Source organism: Pogona vitticeps, chromosome 3 (assembly GCF_051106095.1).
Source record: "Pogona vitticeps strain Pit_001003342236 chromosome 3, PviZW2.1, whole genome shotgun sequence".
Classification (NCBI taxonomy): Eukaryota; Metazoa; Chordata; class Lepidosauria; order Squamata; family Agamidae; genus Pogona; species Pogona vitticeps.
Window position 1 is genome coordinate 264,480,166 of NC_135785.1, and position 27,598 is coordinate 264,507,763.

A 27,598-nucleotide genomic window follows, 5' to 3' on the forward strand; every position below is an offset into this window, starting at 1 on the left:
TCTAAGTGGGGGCTTAGCAAGTGGAGGGGAAAGCAGGGATCAAAGCCCTGCAGGATCACTTTGATCCCTGCTTTCCCCTCCACTTATTTTTGTTCTCTCCTCAGCTTACTTCTGTGTATAAGATGACCCTCATTTTTAGTCTAAAGATTTTAGACAAAAGTATAGTCTTATACACTGAAAAATATTGTAGATTTAAAAAATTTTCCTTTAATATTTTCAGACTGTGGATATGTGAATCAGTGGATGCCAGTCTTACTCTACAGTCCTACTGTAGTTCCATGGTTAAAATTTCCTGTGTAACAGCAGCCGTCTCTTTAAATTCAACTTGTGGTTAATTTGTAGGTCACGGAAATCTTAACATTTTCTTTTTTGAAGTTGGAACGCTATCTCTAAAGGAAATAATCAGAGCTGGCATGGGCTGAAACTGCAAGGGGGTGGGGTGGGGGGTTCTGTAGGCCTGCTTTTGCCACTTCTTCTATTGATTGCTAGCCTCACCACCTCTGTAGAGGCAGAGAAGAAGAAGACAAGAATAGAATCGTAGACTCATAGAAAAGGGAAGCTGAAAGGGGCTCTGTGAGACCATCCAGTCCAGCCCCTTACTATCCAAGCAGATCTGCCAGGGGATGATCCAAGTTGTTCCTGAGGGCCTCCAGTGGCATCCTAGCCATGCTAGGTCAGGCCAAAGCCCAGGTCTTCTCTCTCTGGAGTGGACTCTTCCTTGCTCTGAACCCCAACATGGGCTTCTGAGGCTAGCTGGAATCCTCTTCTCCTTGAGAGATGCCCGCCTCCCACCGTCGCTACCCCAGGAAATCAAGGGCTTAATTTAAGTCACATGTATTCCCCCCCCCAAAAAAAACCTCTTCTTTGTGTGGCTGAGCTCAGCCCTGGAAAGCTGTCCCCAAACTCACGTTCGCCTGCCTTCTTTTTGGTTTTTCTCTTCCAGGACCCTCTACCTGCAAGGCGAGAGGAAACTGGACTTCCTGGGATGGACCCATGCTATCCAGAAGGCGGCCGGCAGCTCCGGGGACACGTTGTCGGAGCAGCAGCTCACAGATACTGACGTTCCTGTTATCGTGGACCGGTGTATTGACTACATCACTCAATGTGGTATGTAAGGGTCCATACTCCTCTCTCTCTCTCTCCCTCCCTCTCTCCATAAAAATTGTGAAGACATATTGATTTCATGCTGCTTTTGCTACTTCAAAAAACTGTTCTTAAATGTGTGCATCCTGCAAAGTGCCTTGTAATCATCATATGGTCTGGAAGATGTGATTGAAAAATCTATACAAAAATCCAGGAAAAAGCAGTACAACAGGACCCCTATATCCACTGGACATTGGTTCCAAGACCTCCCCCCTGTGGATACTGAAAACCACGGATAATAGCAAATGTGATAGATAGATAGATAGATAGATAGATAGATAGATAGATAGATAGATAGATAGATAGATAGATAGATAGATAGATAGATAGATAGATAGATAGATAGATAGATGGATAGATAGATGGATAGATAGATGGATAGATGGAGGGAGGGAAGGAAGGAAGGAAGGAAGGAAGGAAAGAAAGAAAGAAAGAAAGAAAGAAAGAAAGAAAATATTTTCACCTGCATTATCAGAACTGACCACTACAGGGTGTCAGCGACCATGCTATGTATTTTTTACTAACAAGTATTCATAGCATGGTCTCCAGTGCAGGTTCTGGTAATACATGTGAAAATATTTTTTTCTGGATTTTTTTCTTTTAATATTTTAAATATTTTCAGACCATTAATAAATGAAACTGCATATGCTGATCCCATGGATACGGGAATCTAGTTTTTCTGCATGGAAGAACTGGTTCTTTCATAAATATTTTGGCTACCAGAGCTTCCTCTCCAGGATGGCCAGGGTGACTCTCCATTTTCAAAGCCTCATTCGCTTTCTATGTACAGCTCTTCCTGTTAGCGGGACCCACTGTCTGAAGTCTAATTTAGAAGCCCAAAGACCCAAAAGGCACAGCTGGGTGTGTGTGGCTAGAGCACTTTCCTTTAAGGAGAGCATCATCACTCTGTCCGAACTCTCACCTTTTCCCAAATTTACCCCCGTTCTCCTCCTCCTGCATCCCACGCCTCCCTCAGGCCTGACCTCAGAAGGGATCTACCGGAAGAGTGGGCAAAATTCCAAGACGACCAGTCTCCTGGAGATGCTTAGGAAGGACGCGCGCCGGGTCCGGCTCAAGGAAGGGGAGCATCAGGTGGACGACGTGGCCAACACCCTCAAGAGGTTCTTCCGGGACATTAAAGATGGGCTGTTCACCAAAGATGCCTCCCAGGCCTGGCTGAAGGTACCAGGTAAGAAGCGTTCCTTAGGGGTGATCAAATTCACCAATAGCTGGGCTTGTTTCTGGCTGTTTCTCTGTCTAGACAAAATGTGAGGATTTCCATCCTACCTAAAACCTGGGTTTTGGCACCATCCCTTGTAAGTTTGTTTTTTAAAAAAGGAGGTAAGAGTGGGACTCTTCAGTAGAAGTAAAAGTACAATAGGATTGCCATATCTGCTGGGGATTGGCTCCAAGCCCCCCTGTTGATACTGAAAACCATGGATAATAGCAAACGCTCTCTATATAGCATGGCGAAAGGAAACCAAACAAAAATAATTTTTTTCACATGCATTACCAGAACTGGCCACTAGAGGATGCCAGGGACCATGTTATGTATTTTTTCACTAACATTTATTCATAGCATGATCTCTGTCTCCCCCTAGTGACCAGCTATGATAATACATGTGAAAAAAGTTTTTTTCTGGGTTTTCTTTTAATATTTTTAATATTTTCAGACTGAGGATAAGTGATCCTGTGGATAAGGGGGTCCTACTGTACTTTCATTCAGAGTGGTAAAATTCCATAACTCTGTAAAGGAAGCCACAGCCTTCAGCGAGCAAGGCTGTCAAGGGCGCAAGGCATTTTGGAGGCTAGGCCTTCCTAGGTTTGCCACAAATCGGGGTCAGATTGATGGCATGTAAAAACGACAATGGAACACCCTCCAAGAGATGAATGCCTGAGTTTTTCAGATCTCTACCTCGGGAAAGTTTGCATACATGTGGGGGTTGGAGGGGAGAGATTCTTTCCTGGCTATCAGTAAGGGAGAGCACAGAGAAGATGGGGGCAATTGGAACATGCTGGTTCCACCTGCTGGTTCATTGATTTTTGTGACACAGGAGGGGAAAATCCTGCCCCTTAGCTTCTCAAGGCATGACACGGTTTCCCATGTGGTCCTGGACGCTCCCAGATCTTCCGCCGGGTTACGACCGAGGGGCCCAGTGTTTCAGCCACGCCGTTTCTCCAGTCCTGTGGGTCACCGACAGAGCAGGAAAAAAGGCAAATGAAGCCACAGCCAGGAGAACAAACACCCTGTGTTGTGTTGCGTCTTCAGTGGGAGGCGAACCTTTGGTGCACAAGGAGAGGAGAGCTGGGCGATCAAAGAAGGAGAGCTTAAATTTTCGCCTCTCCTTCATCCTCTGCGGATATTCCTCCTGGGCTGGTCTGGAAGAAAAGATAACGGCCAGAGATGCGGATGGGGATTCTCCCGTGGGAAAAGATCCTCCTGAAAAGTTAGAGGGGACACTGAGCTGGGAAGAGGGGAGGGAGGTGAACAGCTGCAAGGAAGTTGCAGCCGTGCAGAAAGGTGGGGGAATCTATGGAGAAGCAGGAACCTCATCTGAGCCCTCCTCCTATCACTGCCTCTGGGGATGGTGGAGAAGCTCGCAGGACTAAATGTTAGTAAGATCAGGAATCACCATGACCCACGCAAAGGATATGCCTGTGCCAGGGCGCTGGTTTCTCTTTAGATCGTATAGGCCAGAGTTCTTGCTGACAAGCTAGCTGTCTGCTTGCGAGGATCTTTCGTTGTTTTGTATGAAGGTAGTCCTAGATCGAGCTGGAATTTCTAGCATGTATACACTACTGAAACAGCGACGCCTACGTTGGCTCGGCCATGTCATGAGAATGGCTGATGGTTGGATTCCAAAAGATCTCCTGAATGGAGAATGAATGCAGGGAAATCGCCCCAGAGGGAGACCCCAGCTGCGATACAAGGATATCTGCAAGCGGGATCTGAAGGCCTTAGGAATGGACCTCCACAGATGGGAAACCCTGACCTTCGAGCGTTCAGCCTGGAGGCAGGCAGTGCATCACGGCCTCTCCCAATTTGAAGAGACCCTTGTCCAGCAGGCCGAGGCCGAGAGGCAGTCCCAAAACCAGCAAAATCAGGGAGCTGGATAGGGGACAGTATTGTATTTGTCCTCGGTGTGGAAGGGACAAGGACCCTCGTTCTCCGGCGACCCTTTACACGTCATCTTGCTTCTCTCTTGCTTTCCTGATAGCTATGGAGGATGCCAAGGAGAAGATCAGCCGCTACCGAAAGCTCCTGAACGGCCTCCCTGGGGTCAACCGAGCCACCTTGAAGACCCTCACCAACCACCTGTACCGGTAAGTGGCGCAGGGTTCGCGTGTGAGCGTGAGCAGGGCCTGCGTGTGCGTGTGCAGAGTGCCTTGCTGGAAAAAGCAGGAAGGCGAAGCCCCCGGTCTCTAGCGCTGACCGGCTGGATTTGCAGGACCTCCAGTCACTCCGTGCCTCCAAGCCTATAGGCTCTCTGGGGCCACGAACCCTGAGTTTAGGCCACCACACAAAATGACTTAGTCACCTACTAATAAGTCAATCAAGGACTTGTTAATTAGTGGCTGTTTGCCATTTCAAATTAGGCCAGTGCTTTTAACAATGATGATAATGTGTCATCATGTCAGTTCTGACTTATGGCAAGCCTTTCCAGGGTTTTGCAGGTTGAGAATACAGTATGACCTCCTGCTCTGTGGGATCAGGATCCAACTGATTCACTTATCTTCTGCCTGAAATAGTACGTAAACCCCTCCCCCAAGAAATACCTACTTATATGTATTTCCACCATGTATTTACCAGAGCCAGCCACAAGAGGGAGACAGTGATCATGCAGTGTATATCATTCAATACTTACCTGTGTTTTGACATCTGCCATGGGTGTGTGTGTGTTTGTGTGTCTTGGAACCGATCCCCTGGGGATACCGAGGTCCTGCTGTACTCAGGAGTGGCTTCACAGTCTCTGCTTCTGGGGGCATCCCTGGGACTGTTCGTCTTGCCCAAGGCTACATAGGTTGTCTCTCACTGCCAACCTCTGGCTCTACAAACAGAGACTCAACCCATGGAGCTGGCCATATTATTTTGGATTCTGGCCAACATGTTTATATGGGGCGATGGTGGTGGTGGTGGGAGGGAATGTGATATGGGGGTTTTGGTGGTGGTGGTGGGGTTTCATGGTGGGCCGGTTCCTCGGTGGACGGCTGGTCTTCTTCTTCTAGGGTCCAGTGCTTCTCCGACATGAACCAGATGACGACCCACAACCTGGCCATCGTCTTTGGGCCGACGCTCTTCCAGACGGACGGGCAGGACTACAAGGCCGGCCGCGTGGTGGAGGACCTCGTGCGATTCTACATGGACATATTCAGTGTACGGGAGGGGAAGTGCGTGGCCTCCTCGGGAGGAGGCAGGAGGGGCTTGGGGAGGAGAGAGTGCCCGGGAGACATTCCCAGGAGCTGCCCTACCTTCAGTGGGATCGGGAGACAGGACCTTAGAGGAAGCCCCATCGGTCTCTTGAGTCCCTCTCTCCCAATCCTGCTGGACGCTCAATGAAAAGGGCGGAGAGGAAGTGGCCTTTCACTCAGGCTGCCCGCTGGTCCTTCTGGGCCAATGCTGCCTGCTCGGTCCGGCAGCAGTGGCTCCTAAAGATCCCAGACACAGTAGGAACCCCCCCCCCCTTATTTGCAGGATCAGTATCCACTGATTCACTGATCCACAGTCTGAAAATATTAAAGGCATTCAAAGAAAAATCATAGAAATATATATTTGTAAAGACACAGTTACCAGAACGTGCCAGTAGAGGGAGCCAGAGACCATGCTGTGTATAAAATGTGTTATTATCCACGGTTTTCAGCATCCGTGGGGACTTGGAACTGGTCACCTGCGGATTTAGGGGCCATGCTGTTCTATCCTTTGAGGTAGGCCATGCCGAAGAAGTAAGACTGGCCTGAAATTCATCCACTGAAATTCATGGCCAAGTTGGAATTTGAACCCAGGTCTTCAGAGTCCTAGTCTATCACTTACTAACCCTGAAATGCTTGACCTTTGACCCTCCGGAGGTTTCGGACTTCAGCTCCCAGAATTCCTGACCAGGCTGGGTAGGATTTCCGGGAGCTGGAATCCAAGAGGTCCAGAGGGCCAGACATTGAGAGCAGGTACTCTAGTCATCACAACGCAGGAGCTCCACAGCCGTTAACTCTGAGGAAAAAGTTCTTGCATGTTGGGAATGATAAAACCTTGATCTGTTCCCTTGCACTGCCGTGGCTGTTCGTATCATTTTCCTGTTAAACAATTACAGTAGAACCCCCGTATATATGCGACCAGTATCCGGGGTTTTACTTATCCATGGTCTGAAAATATTAAAAGGAAAACCTAGAAATACATATTTTCCATGATGAATTTAGCAGAGCTGGCCACTAGAGGGAGACAGAGACCCCGTTAGGTATTCTTGTTGTTGGAGAATACATAGCACAACATCTGGCTCCTTCTAGTGACCAAGTCTGGTAATACATGGTGAAAATACATATTTTTGGATTTTTCTTTTACCATGCTGTGTATAGCATTTGCTATTATCCGTAGTTTTCATTATCTGTAAGGAGGCATGGAGCTGCTCCCCTGCAGATATATGGTGCTCCTCCTGTTCTGCCGCTTTTCCTTCCCTATATACCGTATTTTTCCATGTATAAGACTATACTTTTGTCTAAAATCTTTAGATTAAAAATTGAGGGTCGTCTTATACACGGAAGTAAGCTGAGGAGAAAGAAAAAAACAAGTGGAGGGGAAAGCAGGGATCAAAGCGATCCTGCAGGGCTTTGATCCCTGTTTTCCCCTCCACTTGCTAAGCCCCACTTAGATTTCTTAATTTGGGGTTAAAAAATGGGGGGGCGTCTTATAAACGGAAAAAACCCCAGTAATATTTTCAGGCTTGTCCCTATTTGATTTCTTCTCCTTTCCTTTCTTAAAATCTCCTTTTCTATGTCCCTTCTCCAAACGCTTGGCAGGTGGATGAGGAGGAGATGAGGAAGCAGCAAGAGGAGATTACGGCCATCATGAAGATGCGGGTGGCGGGTTCGTCCAGCGGGACGCAGGTAAGTCCCGCCAAGCTTCCGGTGCCCCAGCTGGAAGGGGCCTCTGGCTTCTGCTTCATCCTGTGGAAGATCTGAGCTGGGTCAGACGGCAGCCAGGTCGCAGAGGGCAGCGGTTGGAACGAAACCAAGAAAGCCATGGCGGTTGTCATGAAAGCAGGTGGGCCTCTTGTTCCCACAGGTGGAGTGGCGGTGATGGTGGCAAGATCTTGCCACGTCAATTTCGTGGTCAAGAATGTCTCTGGGTCTCAGAGGGCGGATGGTGGCTTCAGGGCACGGCCATGATGGAGCAGAGTTTTTTTAAAAAAGGGAAATAACTGATTTTGTGGCTGTTGAACCATCGCTCAAACAAGCAAACAAACAAGCAAGCAAACAAACTCCAATAAATAAACCAGTCCAAATAAATAAAGAAATAGGTCCTTGCTTGTTTGTCTCTTTCTTTGTTTGTTTAGACTCATTCTGATTCTGGGCAGCTTCCAAAATAAAATGAAAAGCCCTCATAAAACCCTCCAGTCTAGCAAATATTCCTAGATTTAGAACAGTGAACCATCGGGCGAAAGATGATGAGCCTTTGTGCACGAAGCGTGTCTTTGGTGCTGGTCCCAGGAGAAGGGCTTCTGGTGAGCCCGGATGGCTGAAAATGTCATGGGAAATCAGCAAGGTCTTAACTCTCACCCCCCCCCCATGCCCCCGTGTCATTCTCATCCATGTCCTGTTCCCTTCCAGCAAGCGGGGGACTTCATCTGCACCGTGTACCTGGAGGAGAAGAAGACGGAGGCTGAGCAACATATCAAGGTGGGGCCCGCAGGCCGGAGAGGAAACAGGGGAAGGGTTTGCCGGGAGTGAGTGGAGCCACGGCTGGTGGGGGGGGAGAGAGATGTGCCAGCTGACCTCCTCCGTTGGCCCCTGAGGCGGGTGGGGCGACCCTCCAGTCAATTAAACTGACCTTCACTTTTCTTTAATCTTTCCATCTCGGCAAAGCTTTTTATATAATTGTTAAAATTTTGATGTTTTCAATGCTTTTAAGATGCTGTTTGTTATGTTTTATGTATGTAAGCCGCCCCCGAGTAGACCTGGTCTAGAGGGGCGGGGTATAAATCTAATTAAAGCAAAGTAAAAAGTAAAGAAGGGACGTGTTGTACAAAGGCAACTAGCCCCATGTCCCCAGGAAGTCCACAGACAGAACTTTGGCCCGGGCAGGTGACGCTCTGGGCTACAGCTGGCGGGATCCCACCCACTCATCTATGGCTCACCCCCCCCACTCTTCTCCTCTATACTGTGGAGGACTTTGTAAACCTGCGTAGACGACCTTTGCAAAATCCTAAAGAGGCCCGAAGGGAGGTTTCGCTACCAGCTGATTAGTCCGATTGCCGTTTTTGCACCTTTTCCAGCTGCGCACAACCTGATTAGGTAGTTGGGCGTGGCTGCAGCTCACATTAGGCAGTGATGTCCAGAGGCAAACACAACATAGACTTGTACAGGGGTATATTTCAAAATCTTTTAAAAAAATTATTTATTTATTTATTTATTTATTGAATTTATATCCCGCCTATCTGGACTATAAGTCCACTCTATTTATTAGTCAGAATCCAACTGGTGTTTGTCCTAAGGAGTGTTTACAAATGATGCTGATGTACAGTGGGGTCTCGAATTACAAACTTAATCCGTATTGGAAGGAAGTTTGTAAGTCGAAAAGTTTGTAAGTCGAATCAGCATTTCCCATAGGAATGCACTGAAAACCAATTAATCTGTTCCGTCTGTTTTTGGTTCTTAGGTTGAGGGGCATTTCCCATAGGAACTAATGCAAAGCCGGTTAATCCGTTCCTACCACTAGGGGCAGAATTTTTTCTTTTTGTCCTTTTAACCTAAGATGACTTACCAGTAGGTTTTAAAAAAAAGGAAAGAAAAGAGGGAGAGAAGGAGGAAACAGACACCTTTTCAACAAAACACCCTGAAAAGCACATTTTCAGCCAAGACAAGCACCTTCTGGGGAAAACCAAGCACCTTTCAGACAACAGATCACCTTGAAAAGCACCTTTTCAATCAAGACAAGTCAATACAAGCACCTTTTTGGGGAAAAGGGGGGCAGCAAAGGAGGGAGGGAACACCTTTTAAAAATCCAAAAATCAAAAATTAAAAAAAGCACCAAAAAATAAAAATACAGTCCGTACCGCACTGTACCAGGCAATACCAGCAATACCAGGCAGTACCAGGCAGTCTGAAGACTGTCTCCAAATCCACTCTCAAAACGCTGGGAAGAGCGAGGAAGTAGATAAGCACCCTCTTCACTGGCCAACGGTTAACTGAAAGTTCAAATTTAATGCTTTCCCCACCTCCAACACGTTTTTTTTTTGTAACTTGAATCTAAGTGTGCAAGTCGAGTCAATATTTTTCTATCAGAGTGGTTTGTAAGTGGAAATGTTTGTAACTCGAGCCGTTTGTAAGTCGAGGGTTGACTGTAAGGGTGATGTGGTTGCTGGCCGGGGAAGATTGCCAGTGTTAAAAGAGTTCCTGCTTCTCTCCCACAGTTCATTTGATTCACGTGCAATCCGTCTCATTGCATGAGAGTTGGGTGGACTCTGGGACTGAAGCAGAAACTCTTCACTTAACCACACTTTTCCCCTGTTGGTCATGTCAGCACCCTTACGCCAGCGTCAGCTGAGCAAGAGGGTTTGGGGCACTGTGGCTAATCTGAGCGAATGGATCAGGCACCAGGGGACCTCTCCATTGTGTCCTACGTTCATTTGCACAACTGAAATAATAACGGGGGAGCTGACCTTTGTTATTTTTTTTCCAAAATACAGACAGTAACACATTGCTATTTCATATGATTACACATATTCTGGATGTGTTTCCTTGGCGTCTAGTCACCATCTTTATTCAGGCGTTCTTGCCCTTTTGTAGAATAATAAAAAAAAAAACAGGCAGGAAGATTTTTTTATATTCCCTCGTATAAAGTTGCCACGGGATAAGTCACAAAAGCATAGCTTTGACCTTGTCTTGTGTTGTACGCACTTGGCTTTGTTTTCGCTCTGCATGAATTGATAACGCACCCCTGTCGCAAGAACAGAGGGTTTCGTGGCACCTTCAAGAGCCGGCAGTTTTATTTGGCACCTGCTTTTGCAGATTGTAGCCTTCTTCGATCGGGGGGGGGGGGGAGAGGCAGCAGAGTGTGAAGCAGAAGCCTCCACCGACCGAAACTGGTGGATTTTAAGAGTCTGCAACACATTAAGAACATAAGAAATTAGGAAGAGCCCTGTGCTGGATCAGGCCCAGGGCCCCTCTAGTCCAGCTCCCTGTATCTCACCGTGGCCCCCACCAGATGCCTCTTGGGAGCACACGAGACCACGAGAGACCTGTCTCCTGATCCCCCCCTTCCCCTGCACCTGGCCTTTGGAGGGCCCTTCCTTTGAAGCCTGGAGAGTGTACATCCCCATCAGGACTTGCCACCTGCGATGGACTTTTCCTCCAGGAATCTGTCCAGTCCCCTTTTCAAGGCATCTAGGCCAGATGCCACCCCCACATCCTGGTAGCAAGGAGTTCCACAGACCCACAACCCACTGGGTCAAGAAATATTGGTTGAGTTGTGGACACCTTTGTGTCATGTTTGGACTCTTTGTCTCGTCCGAACCGGCAAGTGGCCGGGGCTCCTGTCAAAATGCCACCCGCTGTCTTTCCTCCAGATTCCTGCGACCATGACTGCCGAGGAACTGACGTTTGAAATCCTGGACCGGAGGAAAATTGTCATGAAGAAGAAGGACTTCTGGAGCTGCTTTGAAGTCAATGAACGGGAGGAGGCAGGTCTGTGGAGGGTGGGGCAGGGCCCCCACCCACCCCAAGAGTGGGTACGGTGAAGTGGCCCTTCTGGGCTGGGGGGGGCTCACCGGCTTGCTTGGGAGGAAGGACAGATCTCTAAAGGGGCCACCAGGACAGGTGCCCCCGATGCCTCTCTTCCAGCTGTCCAGAGGTTTTGGGCCCACTGTGCCAATCTCTCTCTCTCTCTCTCTCTTTCTCCCTCATTCCTCCTCCTGCCTCCCCTCCCACCTGCAGAACGGCCTTTGCACTACATGGAGAAGGTTCTCCCCATTTTGCACAGCCTGGGGAAAGAGAGCTACTTGGTGGTGAAGAAGCAGCTCTCCATGGACAGCATGTTGCTTTACTTAGGTAAGATGCTGGGGGCAGCTTTCCCTCCCTCCCTCCCTCCTCCTTCCTGCTTCGGGCCGTTCGTCCGCCAGAGGCAGAACTGCAGAGCACATGGCTCTGTGGCCCTGCTTTTCTGCCCCCCCCCGCCTTCGAGGGATTCAAATCGTGTGGGCCTGAGCAAGGAGAACGTGTTCTCAAGACGTTAGCCCCTAAGATGCCCCCAGGAAAAGGGGGGGCTTGACCGCCTTGGGACAGCCTTGGGTGTAAGCATGCCGGTGACATGTGGGACTCACTGACACAAGATGTGAGAAGGGTGTCGCACAGAAGGGATCCCGGAGGCTTGCGAAAAGGTCTCTTGTAGGCAGCGATTCTTCCCTTTGTGGACACAGAGGGTCGGCACGGGTGTAATGCTAGACGCAAAGGCCACCTCGTGACGCCCCACTTGATTATTCCTGCAATAAATCGGTGGGTCTTCGTTTAGTAAAATGACAAACCTGTCACGCGCCCGTCTTGGGAACACAAATTCCACGTTCTCAAAGGCACGGAGGGCCGCCTTAGGGCATGGGCCCACGCGGAAGCGTACCTATGTATCGAGGTTCTGTAATGTGCGCGTGCGCCTCCGTACATAGTCCCGCACGTGGTTGAGAGAGAAATGGCGGCAATGGCATGGAAGAGCATCTTGGCTCTGCGGAGCATGCCATGGATCCGGTCTCCAGTCGTAGAATCGGAGAACGGTCACGAGGGAAGGGATCCTAAAGATGATGGAGCCCCACCTCCTGCCCAAAGGCCACCTCTTGTGCCTGGGACCCCGGAGAGCTTGCACTTACGTGTGGCATTGGTTGGCGTTGGGTCCAGACCAAGGCCTCCATCCGCCCAGCCTTCTTCCCCCCATCGGCAGTCATTCAGGTTAGGATGGGGTAGGGACGGCGCTCGCCAGCCATGCAAGGGTGGCCCCGACGTGTCTTTCAAGCGGGGCAGTGCTCCCCAGCCACGTCCGGCAGGCGGTCCCGGCGTCCTCCCTCGCCTCCCGGCCTCTCCTGGCTCCCCAACCCGTCTCTTCTTCCCTAGCCAGCAAGGGGGGCGACAGCAAGCACGGGATGATGAAGTTCCGGGAGGAGAAGAACCTGCTGGGCGTGGGGCTCAGCACCGGCTTCCACGACCGATACTTCATCCTGAACAGCGAATACCTCCGCCTCTACAAGGAAGTCCGGGTACGTTGGTGGTGGCGGCGGCCGGGCAGCTGACCTGGCCTGGCCGTGGTCCCACTCATGGCGGCCGGAGGTGGACTGGAAGCGAGAGAGAGAGAGAGAGAGAGATGCCGCCCGTTCCCGGGGGTGTGTGTGTGTGTGTGTGTGTGGCCGCCTCGGGGCCTCTTCCCCCTGGAGGTCTTCTCGGGCGTCCCCTTGACATGGCCGGGCTAGTGGAAGCTACGTGGATCCTGGGGGGGGGTTCGGGGGTGCTGTCCTTCCTCGGTTCCCCCCCCTCACTCCTTTTGTGATTTCTCTGCTCAGAGCCACAAGGCGGAGAAGGAGTGGCCCGTCAAGAACCTGAAGGTCTACCTGGGCATCAAGAAGAAACTCCGCCCGCCGAGCTGGTGAGCCTCCCTTTGGGGCGGGCCTGGAGCCCCGACAGGAACGGGTGGGGATGGCCTGAGTTGAGACAGACCATGGAGACACGAGGGAAGCGGGCGCAGGGCGGGCCCACTGGCGCAGGGCGGTGTTTCCTCCTCTGGGGTGGTTGGTGGCAGAGAGGCCTGTTGCTCGCTCGGTTCCTCTGATTGCCGCCTGCTTTCCTGCCATGCCGGGTTTGGGGTGTGAAGAAGGGGCCCTCGGTCCCAGGGATCTGCAGCTGGAGCGCAGCTCACTTGCCGTGTGGCAGAGGCTGGGAAGGGCGCTTTGGGGAGGAGTCGCTCCCTGAATTCCCTCCTAGTGGGCGGCCATGCGGTCCGGAGTGGGCGCTGTAATCCTCCAATGACAGTACAGTGCAGTGCCCAGAGTGACTAACTGGGGCTCAGGAGGCCTGGCTTCAAATCCCCGCTCCGCTATGGAGACTCCCTGGGGTGTGTGTGTGTGTGAATGGCGAAGCCACTCTTCAAAGATCTCAACTCGAAAGCCCTCTGGAGGTTGCTCTAATTCAGCTCCCACTCGACAGCAGTACAGTACAGGGAGAAGGACATGGGTTGTACCCAAGGTGGTGTAGGGGATGGAATGACTCGCAATGCCTGGGTTCGAATCCTTGCTCAGTCGTGGAAGCTCCCTGGGGGAGTAGAACTGCTGGACCCACTCCTTGTAGGGTTTTCACTCCCCTTGAAAGCCCTTGTTAAGGTCAACATTAAGTTGGTTCTAACTTGGATGGCGCAGAACAGCAAGAGCCGAGCCCTCAAGGGGATGACTTGACTTAAGTTGTGCCTGGAAAGGTGGCTCGGAGGGCCTGGATCCAACCCCTGGGGGGACCGGTGGGCGTCTTGGCTGGGTGTCAGCTCAGGCCGGGGGGGGGGAGCGTCTGGGGCCCAGGAATGGCCGAGTCAGACTGCTCCCCTCCCCCCAAATGAGTGGCAAAGACGTTCCCTATGGGGTTTCCTGGAACCCAAGGGTGGAATGTGCCCGGGCAGGCAGTGGTGGGCCCCCTTCCCAGCTGTGAACGCCACTGCTTTGCTGTGCGGGAACCGAGGGACCGCCCAGCTTCTGAGGCCAAGGGGTTTGGAGAGCTTGTCGTGTGGCCATGCCCGTTGGCGGCAACGCTTCGTCTTGCTTGTGGGCCAGGAGGGAAGCTTTGAAGGGTTGCTCCCAGGGCAGAGCAAGCGCTGAAACCCGAATCCAGGAGGATTGTTTCCTGCTGCAGGCGGGGGACCTTGCCTGCCTGCCTGCCTGCCGAAAGGGGACAGCAGGCAACCCCGAGTGCCATCAGGGGACCCGAGGCAGTCTCAAGCTGATCCGCGCCAGCTTTTGGCCACCAGGTGGCAGAGCCGGCCAACGAGAGACTCCGGGCTCCAGGGGGCTGATGATGCACAAGCGAGCAAGCAAGCAAGCAGCCGGGCTGCAGGATGCAGCAGCATTCCTCCCCTCGTGAAAATAGATAGCGGGCCAAAAGGCTGCTGGACCGCTAGCTAGAAAAGGGAGCCAGTGGCGTGCAGGGCTGACTGGGGTGGAGAGGTTAGGTTCATTACCGGGCAGGAGAGGCTGGTTTGGAGAAGAACATGAGACGCAGAGGGTTTCCTGAGGCTTCGTTGCATGGCGCTTCTTTCCCACGTTTCCTCCAGCAAGCTCAGGACAACCTGTGGGCCTCTTCCCTGCCCCACAACCAACCTGTGAGGTAGGCCAGGCTGTGAGGACGTGGCCGGCTCAGGTGGACCCAGTGAGTTTCGTGGCCACGGGGGTGGTGGTGTGTGTGTCGGACGCCAAGCTCCAGAACCTCAGCCTGATTCTCTAACTGCTCCAACACACTGGCTTTCATCGGTTGAACCCCCATCGGCTACTAAGGGGAGCCGGGGGGAGCGGAACGTCAGATCCGTAAATCACTGTTTGCTTTGGGGTTCACTGCCTGCCTCCTGGAAGATGGGATGGAATGCTTTTGCAACAGGGTGAAGCCAGAGGGTGTGTGTGTGTGTTTCCATGTGCAGAATTGCATGAAAGACCATCACACCTATGCCCGCCGTCTGTGTCCTCTTCTCTAACCTGCCCAGGACAATTTTTATGTAGCAAGTCTGCATACCCTACACGCTTCGTAAAACTGGCAGGTTGTTCTTTTTGGAGGCCTGGATAGATCGGTGGTTTAAACATCTGGATGCAGAGCCAGACATTGGGAGTTCGATCCCCCCCACTGAGCATCTCCCGGGAGAAGAGCCAGCCTGGGTAGCCTTGGGCCAGCTGCACGGTGGTCTCAGGATGTGCCCCCAGAAGAAGGGAAGGGGGAAGCCACTTCGGAGTGCTCTCTATCTAGAAAACCCTGAAAAGGGTTGACAGAATTCAGAAGTGCACATGACAGCACATTATTATTAGCTGGCTGGATAGGTTCTGTGGTTTAAGCATCTGGATGTGGAGCCAGAGGTTGGGAGTTTAATTCCCCCCCCCCCCGGGCCTCCTGAGACAAGAGCCAGCCTGGGTGGCCTCGGGCAAGCGGCAAAGTAGTTCCAGAACTGCCTCCAGAAGAAGACACCCACTTCTGTGTCTTCTGTGTCTGGAAAACCCTAGAAAATGGTTGTGTGAGTCAGAAATGACTTGATGGCAGATAATGATGATAATTATTAGTAATGGTAGCAAGGTTTCAAGGCAGGTTGAGAATAAAGAACCCTTTTTTGTGGGAAGGGTGGTGGATGTGGTCCTACTCGCGCCTAACCTCTCCCGTGTCGCTCTCTTCCAGCTGGGGGTTCACCGTCTTCTTCGAGAACGAGAAACTGGAGAAGCAGCAATGGTAAGGGCCCCAAAGCAGGCAGGCAGGCAGGCAGGCAGGCAGGCAGGCAGACAGACAGACAGACAGACAGACAGACAGACAGACAGACAGACAGGCGGATGGATGGCTGTTATTTAAGACGGATATTATTTAAGACAGGGGTTTCTTGTCATTGTTTGTTCTTGCAAGCTAGGTATTTTGTGGACCCGAGGGCCAAATGTTTTGCCCCTGGGACTTGTCCCAACCAACACGAAGCCCCCCAAATACCCGCATTGCCTCCTGTTTTAAGCCCGTCTGTCCTGCCCCAAAGGGTGTCTTGGAAATGCAGGTTTATCTATTCATCGGGATCCAGGTTCTGCTCTTAAAAAACCCAGCTGAGAGGAAATTCTCGGGCAGGTCGGCCTTTCTGAGGCGGGCATATACATTTCAAGGCAGATGTAGCCCAGTGTGTTCGATGTTCACGTTTTGGGGTCTCCTGAATGGCTGTGAGGCTGATGTGGCATTTGGGGAAGTTATTGGGTGTCCTAAGTTATGCTAGCTGAGAGAGTAGGAGGGACAGGAAAAAAAAGGTAACTTTTCCCATCTCTAGGCTGGTGTTCCCTGCAGGAACACCAAACCACCACAACAAGGCAGAAATAAAAAATAAAAGCAAGGGTATCGTGACAGCTTAACGATGAAGAGATTTATGTCTGTGTGTTTCTTCGTGGGTTACCATCCGTGTCCTGAGACATGTGAAGGGAAACAGTGAGTCACAGATATGTATACAAGGACAGCTGGCCGGACAGCTCAGTGGTTTAGCTACCTGGCTGCGGGACCAGGGGTGGGGAGTTCGATTCCCCACCGCAGGGCTTCCGATGAGCCAGAGCCAGAGCCTGGCTGGCCTTAGGCAAGCGACACGCAGCCCCAGAGGAAGGGGAGGGAAAACCACTTCGGAGTATTCCTCTACTTGGAAAACCCTGGAAAGGGTCGCCGTAAGTCAGAATGGACTTGAGATCACATAATAATAATAATAATAATAATAATAATAATAATAATAATAATAATAATAATAATAATAATAATAATAATAATAATAATAATAATACGTGGTGGGAGAGGATATCGGCTGTATTGTACAGGATGGAGTGAAAGGCGAGGATTCCGGGGGTCTGGGTTTGAATTCCCGCAGGGTGAGTTAGTGATGCAGGCACTGCTTGGGTGCAGGAACTCCAGACCAGGCAGCTGGAAACTCTGTCACCGAAAAAAGAAGCCGCCTGGCCACTTCTTCCGTCGCAGCCGCAGTTCTTAGGGTGGCCTTCCCTCGCCTGCTGTCCTCCCCGGCCTTTGGACTGCGGCTGCCCTCGGCCCCTTTCGTTGTGACCGGTGGTCACGAATCATGGGAGCTGTAGTCCCAACACCCAGGAGGACGCCTCGAGGAGGAAGAGGGTTTTTAAGGAGAGGTTTTAAGGACTTGGAATACCAAGAGGCTTTGCAACAGCTGGAAGGCCAGTGGCGGACGTCAGGGTTTGCGTTTTGGGCACCTTTTTTTTCATCCCAATGGTTCGTTCAAAGATAGGGACAAGAGTCCGTCGTAACTGAGAGCACCGTTAAAGGGTGTCGTCGGCCGCAAAGCCGTTGAGGAACCCACCGCCCTCTCAGCTCAGGGGCCGTGAAAGTTTCCTGCTTCCCGGAACTTGGAGAAGGTCCCTTTTCAAGAAAACTTCTTACACCCGCCAGTGGTTCTGGGAGTTCTTGTTCCCAGGGAGACGTTTGCCAAAGCCCTGCTCCGAGCCACCCCGTCGGCCTGTGCTTGTCACGAGGCCTGGCTCCGGCCGTGTCCCTCAGTTGCCGGCGCTTGGCCGGCCGCAGTCCCGGTGTGTGGCTGTCAGTGTGATTCCCGCCAGCCGCGTGGTGCCCAGCGGGGCGGCATGGAGGGGACACGGGTGAGCCAGTAGGTGTGCCACAAACACAGCGTGTCTCTGGTATCCTGTGGCCACCTGGGCATTCCTGCCCAAGACGGCCTTGTTGCTGTTTGCAGTGGGAGAGCCGAGGGGTCCCTTTCGTGGCTCCCTCACGTTCCCTTCCTGTCCTTTCGCCTTCCCCCGCAGGTATCTCTGCTGCGAAACCCAGATGGAGCTCCGGGATTGGTTCGCCACTTTCCTCTCTGTGCAGGTAGGTAATGGTCGTAGCCAGGTTGGGGGGGGGCATCAAGAGGGAGGGTCGTCCCCAAGCATCCCCTTTCCGCTCTCCTTGATTCGGAACTGAGAGGCGTGCTCCCAAATTCCCCCAGCCTGCACGGCTCCGTGGGGGGTCCGAGAGTCTTTTGCCACCCAAATTGCAACCACGCTGCGCTCTCATTTAAGCCGCCGTTCCTTGTCCTGGGAGCGTCCCTCTCGTGGGTCCCCCTGGCTCTCTTCTTCCTTCCTTCCTTCCTCCTCTTGGACCACGTGGGGCTGGAAACCAGTGACCCACGTGGCCTCTTCTGAGCCTTGCAGAGGAGATGAGCCCCGGGTCCGAAGGGATCCGTGTTCCAGAGCAGACCGGTATCCATTATGCAGACAGAAGCCTCTCACGCAGGCTTTTTCCTTGCATAATTCATGGCGCTCCTGGTCGTTCCAGGCAGGGAGTGCTGCAAAAGATGCCCCCCCGCCCCAAAGTATTCTCCCCAGCCTTATTCAGCTGCTTCGGCAGCTCCTGATGGTGAGGGAGGGCAAAAGCAGTTGATTCCTTTTATTAGAAGATGACCCTGGGGATTTGTCTTGAGCGGCTTGGCTTTGTTCTCTGCCTAAAGATGGCCTTCTTCCTGTTCTGGCCCCAAGTGGCTCCTGGAGCGTGGCTGTCTGTAGCCTTTAGCCAGGCAACTGGTTGCTCTCCAATTGTACTGTGCTGGCTGGTGTCTGTGTGTGTGTGTGATGGGACTTGTAGTCTGGTGGGTCTGGAGCACACACAAGGTACCGTATTTTCCCATGTATAAGACTATCTTTTAGTCATGTCCGACTCTTCGTGACCCCATGGACCAGAGCACGCCAGGCCCTCCAGTCTTCCACTGCCTCCCGGAGTTGGGTCAAATTCATGTTGGTTGCTTCGATGACACTGTATAAGACTATACTGTTGTCTAAAATCTTTAGACTAAAAATTGAGGGTCGTCTTATACACGGAAGTAAGCTGAGGAGAGAACAAAAACAAGTGGAGGGGAAAGCAGGGATCAAAGCGATCCTGCAGTGCTTTGATCCCTTTCCCCTTACACGTGTTAAGTCCCACTTAGATTTCTTAATTTTGGATTAGAAAAGTGGGGCATCTTATACACGGGGGTGTCTTATACATGGAAAAATACGGCATAATGTCCCCTAGCTCTCAGCAGGTGGCTGGTAACCAGATGCCACTCTCCTCTAGATAATGGGTGCTGGTCTCTGCTAAGATGTTCCTTCCCACCAAACACCCCCCCCACCTTGTCTACACACACTCCTTCCGCAAAGCTTCCCTTTCCTAAAGCTTCATCCCCTTGCTCATCTTTCCCCGTTTGGCCCCTTCCCCCCTTTTCACCCAGGTGCAGGCCCCCACCTATCTTCTCCACCAGAGAGAAGTTTTAGAAAGTCCAGGGCACGGAGTGTGACATGTGGAACCAAGTCAAGTCATGCCTGTTTAGGACTTCGGTTCCCAGACTTCTCTAGCCTTTATTCTGGGAGTCAGGAGTCCAGAAAAGGAACATTTTTAAGATGCTCAGATACTTCCGTGTTCTTCACAAATCCTGCGACCGCTTAACAAACCTTTCTGTGTAGCGCCAAGAGCCTGCCGGGGTCCTGTCCAGAAGGCCAAAAGGAAGTGGGTCTCCCTGCCCCAGAGATGAGGGGAGAAGAGAGGAAGAAGACGGGGCTTGACTGGGAGGGAGGGTTGAAGAAGGGCCCACAGCAAAGCAGGAGTGGGTCAGGCGGGGAAGAATCGGCCAGGCAGAATGAGGGCAGGGGCCCTGGAATGTGACTCGCCAGTGGGACTTCTCTTTGAGGACGTGCCGTGGATAAAATGAGGCTGGATGGGATCAGAACAGCGAGGAGGTCCTCTCTTTTTTTTGGACTATACAGCCCCCCTCATCCCACAGGGATGGGGAATGGCCACCTGCAGACAAAAAACGCCTTCCCTCTTCTGGGAGTTGCAGTTCCCTCAGGAACGTTCAGCGGTGGCCGGCCTGCGGGGAGGGACGTGTGGTGCCCCTCGGAGCGAAGAGCCAAAGACCCAGAGGCGGGATAACTCCCACCCTCTAGGTCCTGGACCCCAGAATTCTAGAAAGGGAACCAGGGGGACTCGTGGGGTTTGTAAGGGGGGGGCACAGGTGACATCATGGCCGTTTGGAAAGAGGGAGGTGCCGAGAGACGCTGGAAGGCTCAGCCTTTGAGACTGGTGCATCTCTTGTTTATTTATTTAAAAATACTTTGTTCTACCTTTATTGCTTAAAAAGGACCCGAGGCAGCTTATATCATTAAAAAGCAATATTTGGGCTAACAACAGTGAGTACACAAATACTAAAAAGGGTCAAATAAGCACCACACTAAAGAGCGGTGAGCAAAAGCAACCCCAAAACACATTCAAAGCAGTAAAAGGCACAAATGTCCATTTAAAAAACTCACTCAGGCAGCCAGTTATTCAGGGAAAGCTTGCCTGAGGAGCAAGGTCTTGGCCTGCTTGCAGAAGGACATCCAAGAAGTGGGGGGCCAAGCTGGCCTCCAGTGGGAGGGAGTTCCGCCGTCTCTGGGAGCAGCCACAGGGAAGAAGGCCCCTCTCCCGTATCCCCACCAGAGGCACCTGCAAAGGTGGAGGGACCAAGAGGAAGGCCTCCCCCTGAGGATCTGAATGCCCCAGCAAGCTCATAGAGGGAGATGAGATCGTTTGGATCCAGACCGTTTAGGGCTTCATAGGTGAGAAACGAGAACCCTTTACAAAGGGCACAGTCGTTTTACGAAAACCTTGTGCAAGGAGTCAGGCAGCCCTTCTCCTTCTGCCCTTTATCTCTTGCCTGTCCTTTCCCCCTTCTTCCCAGCATGGGGGCAACGTGTGGCCTTCGGAGTCGTCCAAGATCCGGGCTTCCCGGACTCCGCAGGATTCCCGGCTGGGGAACATCTCTCTGATCCCACTTCGGGGCAACGAGAACGAGATGAGGAACAGCGTCGCTGCCTTCTCGACCGACCCTCTGACGGTGAGCACGGCATTCAGACCTTTCTCCTGAGCACCCTGTCTCGCTTGGGGATGTGCAGGACCTGGGACTGAACTGATCACTGTAGGGCGTGCAGCGTGCCAGGAAGAGAACAGCGTCCAGCTGGCCTGGGGGAGGCAAGGGGCTTCCTAAAGCCATGCCGGATGGGCTTGGTCCACTCTGGATCTCCTTCGGTGTCAGAGATTTGGGATCTGAAGCCTTAAAAGGCAAACCAGTCTCAGGTTGAAATCCATATTTTTTTTTGACAGGATTTTAATTCCTGCACATCCTCAGAAAATTATATATTCACAAGGAAGCTTCTGTAAGCTGTCTTGGCAGCTTTGGCCTTTCTGGGGTCAGTAAATGGCTGGAGTTGTTTCCAATGTCCATTGTAGGCCATACGGCGAATGAGAGCAGGCGAGGTATGGACTTACGCAGTACGCTGTTCTAGCCGTTCGATTGCCCGTCAGCTGCCGTGACTCCATCCTGCACAACTCGTGGGTTGGGGAGAGACTTGGGCATTCTCAGCCAGGGGGCCCTTGTGCCACCCTTGAGCTATAAGAGGGGCCCCTCCCCAGCAAACAAGGAACCTCGCGGACGCAACAGGGCTGAGCCATGCCAGCTAGCGTGGGATCCAATGGATGTAATGGTGTCGTGTAGACTCGCTCTACCTGGGCCCAGCATCGTACACAAAAGCACTAGTCCCTCTCTGTTTGGCACCGGCGAGGGCTCCGCTTGAGTCCCGTGTCCAGTTCTGGACGCCACAATTTAGGAAGGATGATGAGAAACTGGAGCAAGTTCAGAGGAGGGCGACAAGGAGGACCAGGGGGCTAGAAAACCACACCCTAGGTAGGAGGAAAGACGGAAAGAACCAGGCATGTTATTACCCTTGAGAAAGGAAGACCGAGCGGAGATACGATAGTGCTTTTTCAAATCCTTGAAAGGCCGTCCTACAGAGGAGGGGCAGGATCTGTTCTTGATCATCCCAGAGTGCAGGACAGGCAACCATGGGCTCAAGTTAAAGGAAGCCAGATTTTGACTGAATTTCTGGAAAAACGTCCTAACTGTTAGAGCAGGACGCAGTGGAACCCATGACCTCGAGAGGTGGTGAGCCCTCCAACGCTGGAGGCCTTCAAGGGAAAACTGAACCACCGACAGTCAGATGTGCTTTGATCTGGATGCCTACAGTAGGGATGGGCACGAAGGTTCGTAGGTTCGTGCCAGTTCGTATGTACTGCACAGGTGGTGCCCTGTGTTCCCTTCCCCCGCCTCCCTGGCTGGATCCCCCACTCCCGAGCAGGCGCACACTCCTCTCCTCCTTGTCTTCAGCTGTTTAGCCAGCCTCCGGCAGGAGTGCCAGCTCCCCTGGCCTGCTTCCTTGGCGGCTCGCTCCCTCGGGCAAGGGGGCAGGACAGGCAAACCTGTGAACTGGTCTAGCAATCAAAGAGGAGAAGGAGGAAGAGGAGGAGAGGCGCATGCTCCAACTGGTGAGTGGGGAATTGGCCGGGGAGGTGGAGGACGGGAACACGCAGCACCTGTGGTGTTGTGCGTACAAACCGACACGAACCTCCGAACTGAGGTTTGTGCCCATCTGTGCCCTGCCTTGAGCAGAGGGTTGGGCTCGATGGCCTTACCGGCCCTCTCCAACTCAGTTCTTCCACGATTCTATGTTTGTGCTATAATGAGGAAACGTTGACGGGGGTCACATTTGTTTACGGAGAGAGGTGATGATATCACCGAGCCTTTGATAAACCCAGAGTGTCCCTTTCCTATCATTTGGGCAGCTGGGGCGCCAGTGGAAGACTCAGGAGGGAAACGGGTTTTCTCGTTCTGTGTCTGCGTTCTTGTGCCTACTGATAATTATTTAATGGCCTTCTCCATCCCCCCCCCCTTGCTTTACGACCACGTTTCTGCCTGCCTCTTGTGTCTGAAGCGCTCCCCTTTCTCAGCGTGTTTGCCTACCTCTGCGTGCTGATGATATATTTGCATATTTCTGTTTGCCTCTTTCCGTCTGCCTCTGGTTTCCAGAACGTTTGCAGAGGGCGACCTTTGTGAGGACTCACGCCCAGCCACTCTCAAAACACACACAACTCTTTGTGATGGTGTTGAGTCAGTGAGCCCGGCCGGCGCCCTGTTAATTTTTAAAAAACGGTCTTGCTGGGCCGGACGCAACGTTTGTGAGGTCCAGCGTCCTTCCTGCCTCTCAACAAAAGCTGGCCAGGCGCTTCTGGAGGCCCACCCTAGGGCACAGAGGCAGCAACTCTCCGGCCTTATTTATCTCCAGCCTTTGGTACTCGGGGCCAGCTCCTTCTGAACATGGAAGCTCCCTCTTGTTCTGAAAGATCCTCCGTGATCTGTTGTACTCCTTCTGGAAAAGCTCCACAATTCAGGATCGCCCCCCCCATACCTTGCGTGCTAGTGAACTAAATGGGCATCTCCAGCTAAAGACGGCCAGGGGAAATAGCTCCTAGGCCTGAACGGTTTCCTTCAAATGCCCCGAAGGAGTACGTTCCCCTGGGGTGTGGGGTGCTGCTCCTGCAGAAAGCGTAGGATCACCCGTGGGCGGTGAGGAGGAAGGCCTTTGGCGCCAAGCCAAGGAGGTGAAGTCCTCTGTGAGCTCTAAAACAGCAGGTGAGGGATTCAAGTCAGAAGTTCTGGAAGGAAGAAGATGCTAAAAGCCATGGCTGAGGACAGGCACCATAAGAGAAAAAAAAATTCTGCGCCAAGGAGGCAGTTTGCCCACCACCGGGTGAGCTGAAATCCCCGGAAACGTCACCTCTCGATTCATTTTTGTTTGTCTGTTTCCCCTGGGAACCCCCCAGCGGTCTGTCTGATGAGTCTGGGCACCAACCAGCTTCATCAGACAAGGTTGATGTCTGATGAGGCTGGTTTTCATGTTGAAAAAAAAAAGTCTTGCTTCCTCTTGACCTTCTCTCTCTTTTCTCTTCAGCTCCTTCGGGATGTTTGAAGCTGGAAGACGAACACGCCAGGTAAGGCTCGCTCACAGTGGGCCCCGGTGACATCCTTCTCCTGGTGGGCCCTGGGAGAGTTCTGAGCAGCTCTGCAGCCCTCCTTTTCGGGGAGGGCTTTCTCTTCTGTCTCACCAAAAAGTGCCCAGCGTCTAAATATTCTCCAGGGTGATCTGGCACTTCAGCAGTAACGGCAGGCAGGGGGTTCGTACAGATGCAAAAAGCTGGCATGTGGCCAAGGCGACATTGGGTGATGAAAAAAGTCTCTTCGGATGGGGTCAGGGACAGAGTGCCTCTGATGAGCTTCTCAGTGTGCGCGTGCGCACACACACGCATGCACACACACACACACACACAGACATTAAAGAAGAGATCTGTTTCATCTTGTATTCCCAGAGACTCAGCCCTGAAACCCACTCAAAAGCTAACCCGTGAACTGCCATGCCCAAGGAATATGAGCCCACAGGGGTGACGTGGCTGCAAAAAAGGCCAATGCCATTTCAGGATGAGGAGGTCCTAACAAAAGTTTAGTCTCCCCATCTCGTAGTACTCCTCTGTTCAGCACGGGCGAGGCCTCATCCTAGAGTCCTGTGCCCGGTTCTGGACACCACACTTCAAGAAGGATGCTGACAGACTGGAACAAGTTCAGAGGAGGGCCACAAGGATGATGATCAGGGGCCTGGAAACCAAGCCCTAGGAGAAGGAAAGGCTGAAGGAATTGGGCATGTTTAGCTTTGAAAAAAAGAAGACAGAGGAGAGCACTTTTCAAATATTTGAAAGGACGTCCTACAGAGGAGGAGCAGGATCCGTTCTCAGTCATCCCAGAGTGCAGGATTCATAATAAGGGGTTTGAGTTACAGAGAAGTCAGGTTTTGGTTGAGTATCAGGAAAAAACATCCTAACTGTTAGAGCAGTAAGACAGTGGAACTCATGACCTCAGGAGGGGGCGAGTGCTCCAACGCTGGAGGCCTTCAAGTTGAAATTGAACAACAGTCCGTCAGGTCGGCTTTGATTGGGATCCCTGGCTTGAGCAGGGGGGTTGGACGGGATGGCCCTTGAGACCCCTCCCAGCTCCATTGTTCTAGGGTTCATCATTCTAGAACTGCTAAAAATGGCCCCCACGGCCCCCTGCCTCTGCTTTTCCTCCCTCCGCAGCGTTCCCATGCTCTTTCCAGCCACCTGGAGGTCACCTTCCTTTCTTTCCCTTTCTGTCTGCAGATTTGTTTGCAAAAGACAAAAAAAAAAGTGTGGAGGAGGTTGCCAGAAAAAGGAGCACTTTTCTAACCGGGAAAGCTCGGAGGAGGGACTCTGAGAATGGAAGGCAGCCTTTTTTTTAAAGCCCCCCTCCTTCCTCCAAAGGCCACACACAGCAAGGGCACAGGAAACAGACATGGTTGATCGAAGGAATCTCCCAGCCGGCGGGACAGCTTCTAAAGTGGACCGGTCAACCCACGAGCCTTTGCTGGGTGTCTGCATCCCAAGTGGAACGAAACCGAGAGAGGTGCGGATGCCTCTCAGATCCGTGGCTGCCAAATCCACTCCCTGGCCAACTTTGGAACTGGGCACCGGAATCTTGCTGCCTTCGGGTCGCCTGGACCTTCACCCGGTGCCCGTGCGGCCGACTCCTTCTTTCTGTCTAGCAGAGCTTGGATGGCGTCTGTCCAGCCATCTGCAGGGGACAAAGAGCAAGGGTGGGTTTTTGTTTTTTTGATTTTTTTATTATATATATTTTTTGCTGGGCTTTTCTGATCTTTGTTTTGGCCAGTGATGGTGGTGGGATCCATAAAGCCATGAGCGACAGAATCCGCTTTCCTTGAAAGTGGACTGGGATAAGGAATGCCTCCCTCTTGTTGCTACTTTGGGGGAGAGCCCGTGAGGATGGGAAGGACTGATTCCCCATGGACGTCCTCCACCCTCTTTCCACGTGGCTTCAGTCCGTTGCCTTCCTGGGGATGGTGTCACGAATGCGGAAGCGTCCTCCTCTCTTCCCCACTTCCCAGATCAGGCTAGGGACCCCCATCCCGGCGGGTGGGTGGAGAGGAGCGAAAGACGCCAAACGCGGCCCCCCCCCAGGCTTTGTCCGTCGGGAGGGGATGGGGTGCAGGCGCTTCAAACCCGCCTGCTGTGGGATGGGGGGGGGACAGGCAGCGGTGTCTCCAGTTCTTCCCACGTACAGGAAAATGGAAGGCCACCCACCACCGCTGGGAAGCTGCGAAAAAGGGGCAGGCACCATCTTTCTCCAGCGAGGTTGTTCCTTGTCCGTCGTCTTTTTGTAATATTAATAAATGTATGTGGAAGACTGTGGTGTTGTCTCTGGCGCCTTGCTCCGTCGGGGAGTCCACTATCCTCATGGGCTGCCAGCTCAGGACCGAGGACAGAAGGTCAAATGGAAAGTCCAGCCTCTTGGACAGCCGCGCTGCCGTCCAGATTCTTGACTCTTAACGTGGTGGTCCTGCAGCTGAAGGAAATGGGTTTTTTATAGCCTTTCCAGGAAGGAGCCGGGGAAAGTGGAGCCGTCCACCGGGTGTCAGCAGCTCGTCTGGATTCCAAGCAGCTGCTGGGGGGAGCCCTGGGCTTGGTCAGGCTTCCCTTCCCTTTGAAACTTGGCCAGCGATGGCATGAAAAATGAACCAAGGGCTGCCTGCCAGGGACAAGTCTCTCATTTTCTGCAGTGTCGGGGTCTTTTTTTCCTGCAGGGCGAGACTCTTGGGGCGAGGATTTAGCTTGTGAGAGATAAAGGGGCCTCTGAGGCTCGGAAGAGGCCGCTGGTTTCCTGCATTTTATTTCCTTAAGAGAATGCAGACCTCTGTAGAACGAATGATTGGTCTGGAGTAGAGATGGGCGCGAAGCGCTTGGTTTGGCGGTTCGTGCCGGTTTGTTTAGTGTCCGAACAGGTGTCGGGCACTTCCTAGGCCCACTTCCTTTGGTGGGCGCCCACTCTGTGTGTGTACGTGTGTGTGTGTGTGTGTGTGTGTGTGTGTGTGTGTGTGTGTGTGTGTGTGTGTGTGTGTGTGTGTCTTTTTGTGCACATGCAAAAAGAGTTGGCTCAAGTGGTGAGATTTTTTTTCTCAGCTTTTCTCATCATTAAAAACCAAAACCATATATATATACTTAAAAAAACAAACAAACCCAACCCACGCTTTTCTGCCATCATCCATTAACACCGATGCTGTGGTTGTGGCTTCAGCTCTAATGGAAGCCGGACCATTCCCTCCCTCCGTGTTGGGTCCCAGACCCCATTAGACGCCCTCAGCTCTGAGGCTCCATTAGCAGGGAGTGGAGGGGGGGGGGAAGAGATGGAGGCAGCTGTGGCCCTGTGGGAATTGTGTCCTCCTTTTAGAAAGACAAGGGCCCTGACGTGGGTGGATGTGGAGAGGATGTTTTGATGGGATTCACTGCTGGTAAGACAGGTGTGGGTGTGTCTATCTATAAAGGAAACCGGCCTTCAGCTGGCCCAGGGTTGTTCCTTGTCCCGGATGTTGATCCCTGTCCAGCAAGATATGAATGAAAGCCAATAATAAATGCATTTGTATTCTTAAAGGCTTTCACGGCCGGGATCCGATGGTGGTTGTAGGTTTTCCGGGCTGTTTGGCCGTGTCCTGGGTTTTTTTTCTTCATAATGCTTCTCCAGTCTCTTTGGCCGGCATTTTCAGAGGACAGGAGTCAGAACTCTGTCTGTGTTCTGGTGTCATGTGTGGGA

General features: G+C 52.2%; 1 protein-coding gene across 1 annotated transcript in view; it reads left to right on the forward strand.

Annotated features, from left to right (window-relative positions):
• ARAP1 (ArfGAP with RhoGAP domain, ankyrin repeat and PH domain 1) overlaps positions 1-26,198 on the forward strand; it is a 115,504-nt gene extending 89,306 nt beyond the window's left edge. Inside the window, 15 exon segments of the mRNA XM_078390560.1 lie at positions 944-1,107; positions 2,120-2,332; positions 4,362-4,467; positions 5,371-5,518; positions 7,150-7,236; positions 7,960-8,028; positions 10,917-11,034; positions 11,284-11,397; positions 12,445-12,587; positions 12,888-12,970; positions 15,736-15,786; positions 17,853-17,916; positions 20,777-20,932; positions 23,880-23,919; positions 25,117-26,198. Coding sequence (XP_078246686.1) covers positions 944-1,107; positions 2,120-2,332; positions 4,362-4,467; positions 5,371-5,518; positions 7,150-7,236; positions 7,960-8,028; positions 10,917-11,034; positions 11,284-11,397; positions 12,445-12,587; positions 12,888-12,970; positions 15,736-15,786; positions 17,853-17,916; positions 20,777-20,932; positions 23,880-23,897 — 1,534 coding nt within the window. The 3' untranslated portion in view covers positions 23,898-23,919; positions 25,117-26,198.
• The last annotated feature ends 1,400 nt before the right edge of the window (positions 26,199-27,598 follow it).